This window comes from Sipha flava, unplaced genomic scaffold, assembly GCF_003268045.1.
Source record: "Sipha flava isolate LNK unplaced genomic scaffold, YSA_version1 108_pilon_pilon, whole genome shotgun sequence".
Classification (NCBI taxonomy): Eukaryota; Metazoa; Arthropoda; class Insecta; order Hemiptera; family Aphididae; genus Sipha; species Sipha flava.
In genome coordinates, this window is record NW_020271725.1 from 1,257,046 (window position 1) to 1,272,377 (window position 15,332).

A 15,332-nucleotide genomic window follows, 5' to 3' on the forward strand; every position below is an offset into this window, starting at 1 on the left:
GCGCGTGGTTTCAGTGGTTTCGAACGCGACCGCACGAGGCGTGGATATCGACCAATGAACGCGAGATGGGTAATCATCGATAGTGTGCGCGCTTGGCCGTAGACTGTGTACGATATGTACGTGCTCGATTCGACTGGATCAACTTCGAAATTTGGAACTCGGAAAAAAAGAAATGAACAAACACGTTGAACCATCGGGGTATCTTGATTTCCTCCGAATTCCACCGAGAATAAATAAACCAAGTGTTGTGTTACTATCATTTCAAACATCAATACGAACTATAGCAGAGTCGACCAGCCTTGACCGTTAAATACTGAAATATTCATGTTCGCACGCGGTGAAATATTTCAAACGTTTATATTATTTAATTTGTACCCGTCGTTTGCTATACCTAAATTAATGATGAATAACGGTAGTTTTATTTCGCACACGTGAAAATAATATTTATTAACAGTCGGCTGGCAGATCGATTGGCCCGGGTAAATGCTCCCGAATATTTAAAATCGCAGCGGTGGCCTACGTTGAAGTTCAGTCCTATCGAACGAAACAAACAACTATATCGTCGTACGATAGTGCCGAATCATCTTCTGTTAATTTCATATATTGGCAATGATTCTCATCGTAATCCAATAATAAAAATAAAAATAAAATGCATACGGACTACTGACGTATGTGCCTGTAAGCAACATCGATGTACAATTTTAATAATTATTAGTGAGTGTGGCCTCGACTCGCATGAAATAAACCAATTACATTTAATAGGCATTATATAACAAATAAACAGCGTATAAATCATTAATTGTTATCAAATATATGTATTTAAATCGAAATACGCATTATACTGTTCCTTCGTACTTCATTATAATATCATTATAATTATCGATTAGATACTTTCCTTAGAAACCATTTAAAGGCTATGTAAATACTTATATATAATGTATATTATATATACATATATATATATATATGTTGTCCATTACCTTCAGGTATCTGAATTTGGACATTTTTATGATTTAGATGGTGATGATGTTGGAAAAAGGTTGTAAATATTAACATAAAATTAAAATGCATAAATATTTATTTACAGAAATTAAAATTATTTTAATAAATTGATACCATCGTAAATATAAAGTATACCGTCAATAATAGTTATTGATTGTAGTGTGTTACTAAGAAATAATTATTTCATAGTATTAGGTACTATAATAGTCAGAGGGGAAACTGAATGTCTATACAAAATAAGGCCAAAATTAAAACCTGCAATACTAACTACGTTTAATGCTTCTCCGCGAATTGTTTGTGACTTACAGTATACGTAGTAACAATCCAATACCATACTTATATTAATACATCGATACATATTGTACTTGATTAGTTAGCAGAATAGTATTAAATAAGTATTGTGAACAGTGACTGAATGCGTATAAGTTGCAGGACAATGTTAACCCGGCACAGCGCCGGGGGGGAGGGTCTCTAGCCCTCCAGAAAACATTTTAGCCCCCTTGTCAACCTTCCCCCACTGAAAAATATGTATGATATAATAATGTCATAAAACATTATTTTTAAAGAGCTACATAAAAGCATTTATGAAATATAATTATTAAAAATTTGTAATTTATGTTAATACTTTCGTATTTTCGAAGATTTGTGTTTTAAGTTTTTAGATAGACTATGAACTGTATATATTTGTTTTACTTAGCTACTTATGATGTATTACCATTTGTTCGTTTTCATCTAATTGTGGTTGCACGCAGCGGCGGATTGGCTAAACATTTCGGCCCGGGAAATTACCGTACGACCAGCCCACCATCCAATAATAATAATTTTCCATAAAAGTCTCCTTTATTCCTGGATTAAATGCTCATAGAACTGTTTATATCACGTTTACACTAGGTTTTTATCAAAATCTTACAATTAAATACAATATACTTAAATACATTATTTTTATAAAATAATTTTCAATCCAAGTAGATCGGTCCAGTGTTATAATACGACTACCGGCCCACCGGGAACTTTCGCGGTATCCCGGTGGGCCAATCCGCCGCTGGTTGTACGTCACGAAAATAATAATAGCTGAATTATGTTATATGATATGAAAATATTTATATTTTATTTGAATAACCTCAGAATATGTTGAAAAAACCTTAGCTCACGTAAAAAAAATATTTGCTCCCCTTCTCTGGGAAAAAATTCTAATGCCATGCCTGATGTTAACTACCAAAAAAAAAAATTAAATATATCGTAAAAAAACGTTTTATTAAATAATTATTAATAATAAAATACTTTTTTTTAGTTTAAGATCATGGCTTTTAAATAGTATTTGTAACTTGGGGTTTTTTATATACAATGAGGCCCATATTGGCTTCTCTTATGGGGCGGTTACGAAAATATTTAAGGGCGCCTTAATTTTTGTTAATTAATCCTCCAGGTTACCTATGGCCCAATAGATTACAGATTAAAGAATCATAATTTAGGTTTAACGCTTGTCTTCGCAGAAATATAAACGTTTTTCAATTATGTATTACTGAAGACCATCGGGTTATTACTTGTTAATGAGAAACATTGGATATCTCTCCAAAATCTTAATGTAGCAGTAATTTTTATGGGCGCATCATGCATCGTAATTTTCATGGCATCTGCCCGGTTGCCCGCTGGGCCGGTACTGGCCTGTATACAATATAAAACTATATTTATTTATTTAGTTGACCACAGATTGCTACTGTTAATCCATGCTTTACTTTACCTGTAACATACATATACATGTATGAGTAATTATATATCAGTTAATATTTAGGTGAACAACTATGTGTATATACTTATCATATACTTACATTTATATTTATTTTTTTTGTGAAAACTCAAAAATATACTTCCTATAGTTTTGTATTCAGTATAGATAATACATTTATTAATAATGCAGATTATTGGTACATATAATTTTTCGATTTTTGTTAAGATTTAGAGGAGAAAAAATGAATAAATAACTTTTATATTATCAAAAATTTGGTGTCCAATAATAAAATACAAAGGACTAGTAAATTACAGGAAGGGGTGACTAATAAGAGAATTATTCTTGTAAATTGGAAATCAATGTATCATTGGTCTCAAAAAACGATTTTGAACAAAGGAGGTCAATCGATTAATAATTATACAATAACATAGTTTTGATTATTACACTAGAAATTAGAAAAACTATAAATTACTTAATGAAAAAAAGTACAAAATAATTTCGTAATCACGTTTTATGAGGGGGTGGCAACATTTCTTTCGATGATTCTAAGTAAAAACAAATACATTTTTTTGTATTCTCAATGGAAAATATGAATAATAAATAAATAAAATTATATGAAAAATAAATGTAATATTGTAAAAAATGTTATATTATGTAGTAGCGTTTAAAATGTATATTTTATATATATATATATATATATATATATATATATATATATATATATATATATATATAAGAGTATTTTTTAATTTATATGGTATTTTATTGAGGTGTAGGTATTCGTTTAATCCTTATTTATATGAGGATGGGACATTTATACCGAAAGATACTAATTAGTCTTATTAAAAAAAAAAAAAACAATTTTCCATAACTTTATTAAGGTAGGTAATTAAAACTCAGTTATTATTTTGAATTTTATTGTACAAATAATATGTAATAATTTACTGAAATTGGGAAAAAAAATTGCGAGCGGCATTTAATGAATATTTGATGATACTTATTTTCAATTTTGCACTCTAGAGAAGAAGGGCGGCAACATTATGTTGCCCCTGGGCGCTAAAATCTTAAATACGGTCCTTGGTACAAACATTATTCTTTTCGCTCAGAAACGAATGTATTTTATAGTACAAATTTGATATTATATCTTTTTAATTTAACTTGAATTGATAAAAAATATATCGTTTTCACCTACAATAATGCCTGATGACTATAGATAACCAGAACTAGCGTTATAGGGTGTATGAGGAGGGTGCAATACTCCCTCCAAATAGAAATGACTTGTTTATATAGTCGGCAATTATCAACAAATTAACATTTGTCGCAAATAATTACGATTTTTCAAAATATGTACGAATATACAGCATAGGTGGAACTAGGGGTTTTTAGCACCTCTAAGTTTAAATGTAGCACTCCTGTTTTTTTTTTCAAATCTATATAAGCTATAGTAATTAGAGTTAAATACCATTTTATTTTATTTTCAGCAATTTCAACACCCCCAATATTTGGGCTCTATTTGCGCCCATGATGTACGGTGTTACAATATTAAAATACTCGTATTATAAATGCTTTAAGTATTTTTATTTATATTTTAAATTTTTTTTCTTATGATACCTACTAAAAAATGGCACCTCTTTAAATAGTATTTTTAATGCCGCTGTAGGCATGGACCTACGTTGCTTATGCCTTAACCCCGACTTGTACCAATTTTTACATTTTTACATGAATATACTAGTAATATACACTGTACAGTATATTAACATAATCAGTTGCTATTAGATACTTTTAAACTCAAAACTTTTTAGTAACTATTTTTGAACAATTGTAAAAAAAAATCTGTGATTTGGTCACAGCATTCTTAATGTTCACAATAAGTCAATAATGATTTAAAAATGCATAAAATACGTACTCAATATTATGCTATATTACTATATTTCATTTTTATTTCATGACTATCATCTCAGTATAATTAATCTTGTTACATTTTTTTTAATTTTTAAAACTGTATTCAACATTTCCGATTTATTTGAACGGCTGTCTTTCGTTAGAGTTGAGGTTATCATTTTCAATGTACTAAACGACTGGCGTTTTAATATTTCAGTATTGTGAAACATAACAACAATACAACATGTCTATATGTTTTGTTTACTATAATCTATTGACTGTGCAATTTGAAGAATTGAACCAATATAAATAACCGTTATATTAAATTAATATATTAAAGGAACAATGAAAAATATGGAAATGTATTCAATGTAGAAGAGACAAGATGATGGGTTACATATTAAGGCATAAAAGTTTACTAAGAAAATAATTGAAGAAGATGTTGAAGGACACATTACAAGGGGAAGACCAAGGGTAGAATACATGACATAGATAATACAGGATACGAATAAAGGACACTACAAAGATCTGAAAGAATTGTGCCACGATAGAGAAGCATGAAGAGCTACAACAAACAAATCAACGAATTTATAGCAAAAAAAAAAAAATAAATAAATATTAAATAACGAAATAAAATTTCACGAGTTTTTTGGGGTCAATCGTTAACAGTTGAATTATTTATTACCCTTTGTTGAGTTTGAACTAACTATACCAACCAGCAACATAATTATCCACAGGATTTTTATGTTTTTCTTCAATTAATGTTCTTGATTAAGCAAAAATACGACCTTGGAAAAGTTTTGTGATTCAGCCATGGTATAAAATATAAAATAATAGCAAAAGCCCTTGGTGACCGTCGCTGTATATTGTTTTCGACTGAGTGGAGCTGCATGTCGTAGCCTATTCATAGTCGTAAAGTCGCAATCGCTTATTGACAACCAATCCACAGGAATTGCGTAAAAACGATGTCGTCAATCACGATTGTTTTTTCGTTCGACACAAAAAATTAATAATGAAAGTAGCCCATATGTTTAATATTTAATTCTGTAGTAACCAACTAGTATAATTTATTTTTTGTTTGAATGTAACTAAAAAATTATTATCATATTTAAGGAGTGAATTTCACAATTCTTTTAAACTATATTAATATACAGTGTATATACAGCAAGTATAGTTGTCACTTTGAATACTATTAGTAAAAGATTAAGGCATAAATTAATGATTTATTTGTTTTACGGATGTTTCAACTGGAAGAGGAAGTAGCACATTTAACTTGTACAATTCTTATATATTTATACAGTACTTAATGATTTTAATAAATAAATAATAAAGTACCTGTAGGCAGAATATTACGTTAATTAAATGTAATTGTATTTAAATGACTATTTAGATAACACTGTATTTGAATACGTTTTAATCAAATGATTTTTTCACAAATATTCAAATAACATTTTTTTATAATAATTTCCAACTATAACTATTTGATTAAAAAAAATTATTCGACTAAATTTCAAACGTAGTTATTCAAATAATGGTCAGTCATTTTATTCAAGTAAATATATAGTTGATTATTTAAAACATGCATATATTAAATACTACATACTTGTAAACATATTACAAGAATTATGATCGAAAATGATGTGTTCACAATTGTGTTCTATATTTTGTAATTTATGAATCATGTATAATTTTTCACTTCCTGTTTATAAAAAATGACTGATATTTTACATAAAATTAACAATATTATGTCCAAGTTTTTTTTTTTTTTTTAATTTTATATTACTGTAGTAGAAAGTAAGTTATTTTGTATAAATAATTAAATTGTTTGTATTTGTATGTGGTAAAAATTTATAATTTTCATTGAGTAATCATCCCAAAATAGATTTCGTAGACTATGTTGTTATACTAAAATATATTATTTATATACTTTATTATAATAGTAATCATCATATGCAATTATAAATTATACAAAAATAATATTTGGAAAATTATGTTGACTTGGTTTCACAGATTCAATCTGAATATCAATAGCTTAGATAAAAATCATTGTTTAAAATAAATTAAATATATTTAAATTTAGTTTTTAAAATAAAATTTAAAAAAATAATATTCTATTTTATTTTAAGGAATATTAAATATACTTTATGTTGATAAATAAAATAATTAAAAAATCATAAATAAATCAAATATATAATAATTTTATTTAATTCAGGTGAGAATATATTCAACTACACCACATATTATTTAACATACACTTATAAATATTATATTTAATCACGTTTAAACCCAGGTTTTCTGATTTCTGGTAGTATGTAAGTCATATCTTCTTTGGGACTCTATACTACAGCTACTTTCCTTTTCATCCTTTTAATTTTTTCTTCGTTTACTAAATCGTGTTAGTATTCATAATCAAAGAAGAGCAACAGTTGTTTTTTTTCTTTTAGTTCTTTTTTGACTATTTCCAAACGTTTCTTATTTTGTTTATGTTCCATATACCTTTGAAACTCTTCTCATCCAAAGGATTCATATTCTTTGTAAATCTGTAATAAAAATAATAAATTAATATAATATTTAAAATGTGATTTAATATATCATACCTTTTTCTGAAGTTGTATTTCTTTTTTTCAATTTTAATCTGGGAATAGTATCTTTCAGGTTTTCAGAATTTTCTAGTGCTCTCTTGTCTATAACAGAAATAACCAATTCTACAGTTTCCGAATACACAGGACCTTTTAGTATTTCTAGATGATCTGATAACTCATTCCATAAGTTGTAATAAGCTAATCCAATAGTTTTAAAACTACTTCCCTTAATAGTATTACCAGTTTTACTGATTGGTGGTCTTACCCACCAAATGATCCCTATCTGTAGATCAAAGTGATTATCGAAATGAGGATTTCTTAAAAAGTGTACACACACTCTTGTTTCTTCTTCATCATTATCTTTTTCCTCTGTATTCATTTTTAAATCTTCCCAATCACAGGAATTAATGATAAATTTCAAACAAGAATACAACTCCATAGTTTTTATGATATCATTGTTATGTACACAATAGTATATTATATTATTAATATTAACATTTATATGTATGTATTAATATGTGGGGTTAAATGCTGACTATGTATTTGTCCATTTTATACGTATACGCCTGACTACCCGCATCGAGTAGTCAGTCATGTAACAGCCAAGCAGTAGTGTATTAATTCTTGTGAGTCTATAAATATTTTAATAAACGACTCAATAAAACAGTGTGTTAGTTTTTACATTAATGGTGTGAATTAATAACTTCCATGTTGACTCCAAATTTGTGAACTCAAAACATTACTAGTGATCGGAGGAATTAACTGAACCGATTGCAGAACCCGAGCCTACGGACATAACCAAGCGGCTCACAACATCATTATCTAGTTCTTCTTGTAACATTTGGTTGGAAGCAATCACTGCAGCACTGCGAAAATTGTTTTCTTTAATAAATTTGTCCATCAGTAAATTGCATAAATAGAAATCTGGAAAAATTCAATAATTCAGTCTATCTTTTAATAACCTGGTAAGGTCTTCGGTATTATTTATGAGAAACAATCGAATGACAGCATGATGGGTGGATGGCAATAGCGTGCCAGCTTGAGCTGATAGATGAAACTTATATATTAGGTCTTCTAGTTTTTCTAGGTATGTTTTCAGTTAATGAGTTGACGAATATGTCCAAATCAATGGCATTTATCTGCTTTCTATCGTTATCCAACAGAAGATAACTTGTGATACAACATTTCAGGTTCGACTTTCTTCAGTAGCGAGCAGTCCATCCCTTCTTGCCATCAGTGGCGGCGCGAAATATTTTACTTCATAAGTCCTGTTAGGATTTTGCCCACCCACCCACTAATTTAAGGGTAGCTCGTAAAAAAAGCTCCCCTACTATTCGTTCTACATGCTACATACCCACTGGTCAATACCCACCCACTGACTTGAGTCCAGGGACTCAAAAATCTGCCATCACGCCGCCACTGCTTGCTATATATCATTGCATAGGTACGCATTTGTCAAGAACGAACTTGTTCTACGCAACTGACGAGTAGTTAAGCATGTCAACAGTGACTTCTTAATTGAAAACATGATGGTTTTATATTACGATTAACACATATTTAATATTATTTAAAAAGAGTATGTGTATGTATTAATTAATACATAAGTATTATTATGAATTATAATTTAAAATATTGTAGGAAACTTTTGGAAACTACAATCTAATATCAATCTCGCAACATACGATCATTATATTATCAATATTATACTACATAATCATTGTGTGAATACCAACCATTGATAATAGAAATAGCAAAAAAACCTAAATCATGTTTCCTTCGGGAGCTGGGGAACCCTTTTTTTTTTTTGAATTTTAAAATTTAAATATTTAAAAGTATAAAAATCAAAACTATTTAACTTACATAAAATATCTAAAAGAAATTTTTTAAATCATATGATTAAAATGAACTAATAATAATAATCTCTTTATAAATCGCATTCATAATTATAAAATGTAATTCAATTTTTAATTTTTATGTTTCTTTTCAGATCTTGAATTTTTTTTTTTTTTGTTTCAACTTAAACCAAGTTTCCTTTGGGAGTCGGGTAACCCCTTTTCATTTTTTTTTTTTTTGTAATTTTACACTTAAAATATTTAATGTATTTCCAAATACATATTTATCTTATGGTTCTTAAATTAACCAGTGATTAGGAGTATTATACCTTCAATATCAATATTTATCTCATTTTTAACAAATCTGAATAATTAAAAAAAAATCAAAAATAATGTTTTACTATTTCACAAAAGATAAAATTCATTAGATTTAAAAATAATATTAATTAATTGCTAACATGATATTTATTCAATTAATTTCTCTTCGATATTTAACAATACACGAGACTTGTATAATTTTTTGGTAAATGATTTTAGCTAATTAGTTGAGAATAAAAATAATTGATGTATATAAACACAATTCAATGATAGTAAGTCATGTATGTTTACAATTAAATTAAACCTTGATCATTTATCAGTTTAGCTAACTATTAATAGTATTTTTTTATTTATTTATTAAAAGTTTATAATAAATTCAGAATAAATGATGAATTTTCTATTCTACTTACCTATATAAAACTATGTAATGAATTGGTTTATGACAGGTACCGTGAAAATATGATTCAAAATTGAGTAATAAAATTACCAGCAAAATCTATTTATGTAAGATGCATGTCGTTAATAAGCATGGTTTTGTATTTAATTTTGTAGGCCCTATTACCTATTATGAATATCTTCTTATTTCAGGAATTAAGACATAATTGTTAAAATTCATGGATATATTTTTTATGAAGTATATTTGACAGGTATATTCAAATTTGGTTTAACAGAAGATTTGCATTATCAGATTTGACGTTTAATAAATTAGCATTTTATAAAATTTAGCAGTTCATTTTATTAAAAGTTATTATTGAATAATATATAAAAAAAATATAAATAATAATCCATGATAAATAAAGGTAATTATAAAACACATATGAAACATACATAAGGCATAAAAATGAAATTTAAAAAAAAAATGTTTTAACATCAAGCACATATTTATTCTCATTGTATTTAAAAATTAATAACTCATGAATAAATTCTATTAAATAAATTAACATATTAATAAGATATGTTGATACAATATGTACAATATAAAAAATAGAATCTATATAATGAAATTTTATATTTTTTAAATTATAAAAATGAATGCTATATACATTTGTAATTTATTTTTATTTTTAAGGATTTAATAGTCATTTCAGAAAATCTTACTAAATCTATAAGTCATATTGTTATACAGAGTAGCATCTAGAAGTCCAATAATTTGAACTAATAAATAATAAAGTAAAAATATAAATTTAATTGAATTATTTGAGATCAATATTAATTAGTTATCACATGGACTTTCAAAATGTAAGTAATTAATATTAAATTCAAAATACTTTATGTTTAATTTTGTAATCAATTACACAAATACATGACTTATCTGGTACATTTAACTGAAATTGTTAACTACATATGTACTCTAAATTAATTCAAACTATTGTTTTCCTAAAGCATATATTTTGTCAGATTTAACCATCCTATCTAATTTATTATAAAATGCTATAACATCAGGATTCGCCCAAACATGTTTCTTATCAAAATCTAAAATTCTTAAAGATTCTAAACTTTTAGCTCTAGACAATGCAACATAAGCTTGCCCAGCTTCAAACACTCGTCCCAAAGAAATTTCAACGCAATCTAGAGTTAAACCCTGTAAAAATAAAAAATAAATGTATTCTTTATTGTATTTGTTTTAACTATTGGTATTTATTCAATATATGCTATAATAACCTGTGATTTATGAATAGAAAATGCCCAAGCTAGTTTTAAAGGTACTTGTTGCCTTGAAATAAATTGTCCACTAGGAGTTTTGACTATCCACTTTTCAGGTTTAATAGGAACCAAGTTGCCACATTTAAATTGAACAATTGGAAACCCTAGAATGTCATTAATTTTAATTATATAGCAATGAAAAAAAAAAAAATAGATCAAATATCATAAAAGGTACTATTTTTTTTTTAAATATATATATGATTTCAATAGTTATTGAATCGAGTTAATACATACAATTTAAAAATGAATATAAACTGAAAAAACAATTAACGACAATATATTTAAATATAAATAATACTTTACATAATTATATCAATATAATGCTTAGTAAACATTTTGTAATACTAAGCCTTTTTATAAAATACTAAGCATTTTTTTTAAAAAAACATAAAATTAAAAATAAACAATTTTTAAAAGGTAATATTCTAAAAATATTCAAATTTTCTTATATCTATAAAATGTAATAATCATATTATTTAATTTAAAGTATGATTCACACTAGTCATACACGTACAGACAGACATTGTACTATACTGTTTTCATACCTTATCATAAAGGTTTTTAACCTTTTTAACAATGCGACACACTTTATTTCCAACAAAATGTTTGCAGCATACCAATCCATATAATATGTAAACCATATATATATATACCTACATTTTTTAGTCTATTTGAGGGTTAATTATTGAGAAATATATTAATACTATCATAGATCAAGATGACTGAGCCAAGCATGTTTACAATAAATAATATTATATATATCTATGATTAATTCAATCAGTTTTTATTGAATATCGATAATATTGATAAATACTACTGGTAAATACATAATTCTAAAACAGTTAATAGGTTTATTGTGGCATACCGATTAAAAACCAATGATATAGACCTATCAGTCATGGGTCATTCTAATAAAACATTCTTGCCCAAACTCTGTTGATTTGCTTAAGTGTATGAAGCAGATGAAAATTTTAAAATGAGAATTATCATATTTAAACAAGTATTAAAATATTTTGTAGAATGGTATGTATAATAATATATAAAATATATATATTATAATAACAATATGGTATGGTATAATTTCTATCAGTACATTTCTGACTACTGCGAATCATATTTATTTGTTTTAACTTAATAATTTTTTTCTGTTTTTAAATTTACTTCAATTGAATATCTTAGCTTGGATTTCAAAATGTAAAACAATTATTTTATTAGAATTTAATAGTTAACAAACCATTTTTATCAAAACTTTTGACTACTCCTCTAGCACCATTTACTAGTCCTGAAGATATACTTATGTTTTTTAATAACATTACTTGAGCACCAGACTTTAGAACAAAATATTTTTCTACAGGAGTATGTTCATCTAATGTTTTGGTTGGACCACTATCAAATGCTTGAAATTTATATTCTTTATCTGGCAACTCAAATAACTTTTTCTGATTAATCATTTGAGCATCAGCAGTCCGACAACAAAGACGTGTAGGTGCAATACCATTTTGTTCCATTAAATTAAATGCTGTGGCTTTTAATTTTATTGCTGTATCAGGTTCTATTCTAAAAAAATACTGATGTTAAACACAACTAAATATACTTTTATAGTTCATAAATTATTTTACTTACTTTCCTATTCGTAAGTCATTTAAAATTTTTATGAATTCACTGTCAGACTGTCTATGAACAAACTTTAAATTGAAACAACGAAAATTACATTGAACCCATGTAGCAGTTTGGAAGCAGAATCTAGGTTTTCCTTGTTTTATAGGAGGTAATTGTAAAAAATCGCCACATAATACTAATTTAATACCACCAAATGGTTCATCTCGTTTACGAACAGCTTTTGCTATTTTATCGAGTTTCTAAAAATTAAAAATAAAACCATGAAATACAAAAAAAAAAAAAGTAACATTAAGTTAGTACAAACTTCAAAGTATTCCCCATCTACCATGGATATTTCATCAATAATTAATGTTTTACATCTACGCCAAATTTGTGCAACTTGTGGTTTGGATGCCATTTCAATACCTCGTTCAATAGTGCATTCTCCAATACCAATACCAGCAAAAGAATGTAATGTAACTCCACCAATAAGACAAGCTGATGCTCCAGTACTCGCGGTTACCATTGTAACATCAGGTGGTAAAGTCTTTACTATGTAACGTAATAAAAATGATTTACCTGTTCCAGCACTACCTGAAAATATAAAATAAATCTATTTATTCTATTATAACATTTTAATTTCTTCAATTATACATAATACAATCAAATTTATTTCAAAATTAGGTATTCTGATTTACTTATTAATAAAAAATTTTTTATTTACCAGTAAAAAATATATTATAATTAGCATTAATAGCATCTACTATTTCTTTCTGTTCATTAGTGAGCTTATCTCTAAAATTAATCAAATAACCATTTTTGACATCATGATTTACCAATTCATTATTCAGTTTTTTTTTTTTAGTACTCGGACCTTCTAATTTTTTATCAACACGTCCAACATCCTTTAAATTTATGGGGCTGATTTCTTCAGTCTCACTTCTTTTAACAGCAAAGAGGCGTTCTCTGATTTTTACCTGCAAATATAATCACTGATAAATTATTATATATGAATCATTAAATAGTAAATCAAATTGACAAATACCTGAGGCGAATCTTTATGTGCTGTCACTTTAATAAAAAGCGTTTTTAAAAAATCTGCCAGTTGAGAAACAGGAGCATTTGATATCATCAACATAGCCTTGTCCGACTTAAAATTAATTGTGGCTTTACCATCACTGGCGAAACGTTTGTGCACAGCAATATCTTTCAATAGAAACCGATGCACTACGCTCTTATCGGCAGTTAAATCAATGAAAATGTCTCGGAAATCATTTCTAGTCATTAATAGAGTACTTGACGATGATTTGAAACGTTTTAAAACAATACCTTGAGCGTTAAACCATTCTACAGAACAGGCACATTGCAATGACATGGTACAAATATAAGTCTTAACAATACTTTAAATTATAAAAATTAATACATAATATATACAATACTTATAGAAATTTTGAAATTTTTTAAAATTTCATACACTGCAAGTTACCATTTAATTCTTTATATTATTTAAATTGATAACATTATTTCCGTTATTGTAGATAGCGCTCGGGCTAATTAACGATATAAATGTGAACTACGATATAGATAATATTTTTATCTACAGGTGATGTGGACCTTGTTGAATATTTGTTGTCAGTTGATAACATTAACTTGAAATCACAGTCTATGCATTAATTAAATATACATGTATATTTAATCAATGGTCTATGTATAGTAGAGAAGAATAGCCGATAGTACTAATACTAGTACCCAGGGCCGGCTCAAGGTATAGACGAGCTAGGCATCTGCCTAGAGCGGCACTTTAGTAGTGGTGGCATTTTAAAAATTGCCTCGAACATTTTTTTTAGTTCTATTGATGTTTTATGAGAAAAATATTTAAATTAATTCATTTGTGAAAACCACTTACATATATAATAAAATAATATTGTCTAAAGTTATTATATTACTTTATATTACGGCCTACGCTGGGCGTTTTCAATTATTCAAAAAATATAAATAACCACATATCCGATAATCGCGGTAATAATGGGTTTTGAGTAATAGTAATAGAAATTATTTTTAAGTCTTTTTACATATAATTGTATCCATAATATAAAAAATTAAGAATTCTTTTTAAGTAGATGTTTGATAGAAAAATAGGGGGGAGACTAAGTTAAAATAAGAGCTCAATTTTTTTTTTTTTTTTTAGAGGCGGCAAAATTTGATTTTGCCTAGTGTACTATTTTTGCATGGGCCGACCCTGACTATACCAATTAAAATTAATATTACAGCGTCGTTTTTGATGGCACTTTTTTAGTTCAAATAAAGTCCACCGGGAATAACTATTAACCGAATGCTTATAATACAGATGATATAATCTGTTATGAGTAGTATTTTATGCAAAATTGTAGTTTCTATTTAATTTTTTTTTTTTTTTTTTGGTATCTACTTAAATTTTAACGACAACGTGGCTCAGGGCTGGATCTAGAAATTTTTAAAGTGTGGGGGATGTACATTGCCATATATATATACAAATAGAATATATCTTTGTATCTTTAATTAAGGTTGTATCTTTAGGAACAAAGTTAAGTTTTAAAGTAACATAATATAATTATAATACAAATGAATGGTATACTCTATTTTTACAAAATAAAGTCAAGTTTTCGTTGTTTTTCTTTAGAAAATCTATTAATTACATTTTTTATG

General features: G+C 27.0%; 2 protein-coding genes and 1 pseudogene across 2 annotated transcripts; all 3 read right to left on the minus strand.

The window, feature by feature from the left end:
* Positions 1 to 6,809: 6,809 nt before the first annotated feature.
* Positions 6,810 to 7,659, minus strand: LOC112686317. The gene is made up of 2 exons (XM_025558537.1): positions 7,210 to 7,659; positions 6,810 to 7,152 (listed from the first exon to the last, which is right to left on the minus strand). The coding sequence occupies exons 1-2, from the start codon at positions 7,631 to 7,633 to the stop codon at positions 7,136 to 7,138; spliced, it is 441 nt and encodes a 146-aa protein (XP_025414322.1). The 5' UTR covers positions 7,634 to 7,659; the 3' UTR covers positions 6,810 to 7,135.
* A 251-nt stretch (positions 7,660 to 7,910) lies between these two features.
* Positions 7,911 to 8,415, minus strand: LOC112686307 (annotated as a pseudogene).
* A 2,142-nt stretch (positions 8,416 to 10,557) lies between these two features.
* Positions 10,558 to 14,103, minus strand: LOC112686326 (ATP-dependent DNA helicase PIF1). Its single transcript, XM_025558547.1, has 7 exons — positions 13,693 to 14,103; positions 13,372 to 13,624; positions 12,973 to 13,241; positions 12,672 to 12,907; positions 12,283 to 12,605; positions 11,007 to 11,152; positions 10,558 to 10,926 (listed from the first exon to the last, which is right to left on the minus strand). Exons 1-7 carry the CDS (start codon positions 14,020 to 14,022, stop codon positions 10,711 to 10,713), a joined length of 1,773 nt encoding a protein of 590 aa, XP_025414332.1. The 5' UTR covers positions 14,023 to 14,103; the 3' UTR covers positions 10,558 to 10,710.
* Between the last annotated feature and the right edge of the window lie 1,229 nt (positions 14,104 to 15,332).

Bases quoted from the DNA above. Each gene is read 5' to 3' on its own strand.
- LOC112686317 (XM_025558537.1), bottom strand. From the start codon at position 7,633: ATGGAGTTGTATTCTTGTTTGAAATTTATCATTAATTCCTGTGATTGG.
- LOC112686326 (XM_025558547.1), bottom strand. From the start codon at position 14,022: ATGTCATTGCAATGTGCCTGTTCTGTAGAATGGTTTAACGCTCAAGGT. The intron at 13,242-13,371 runs GTAAATAAAAAA...TTATATTTTCAG, and splicing joins TTATAATATATTTTTTACTG to GTAGTGCTGGAACAGGTAAA. The intron at 11,153-12,282 runs GTTTGTTAACTA...ATGACATTCTAG, and splicing joins CAAAAGTTTTGATAAAAATG to GGTTTCCAATTGTTCAATTT.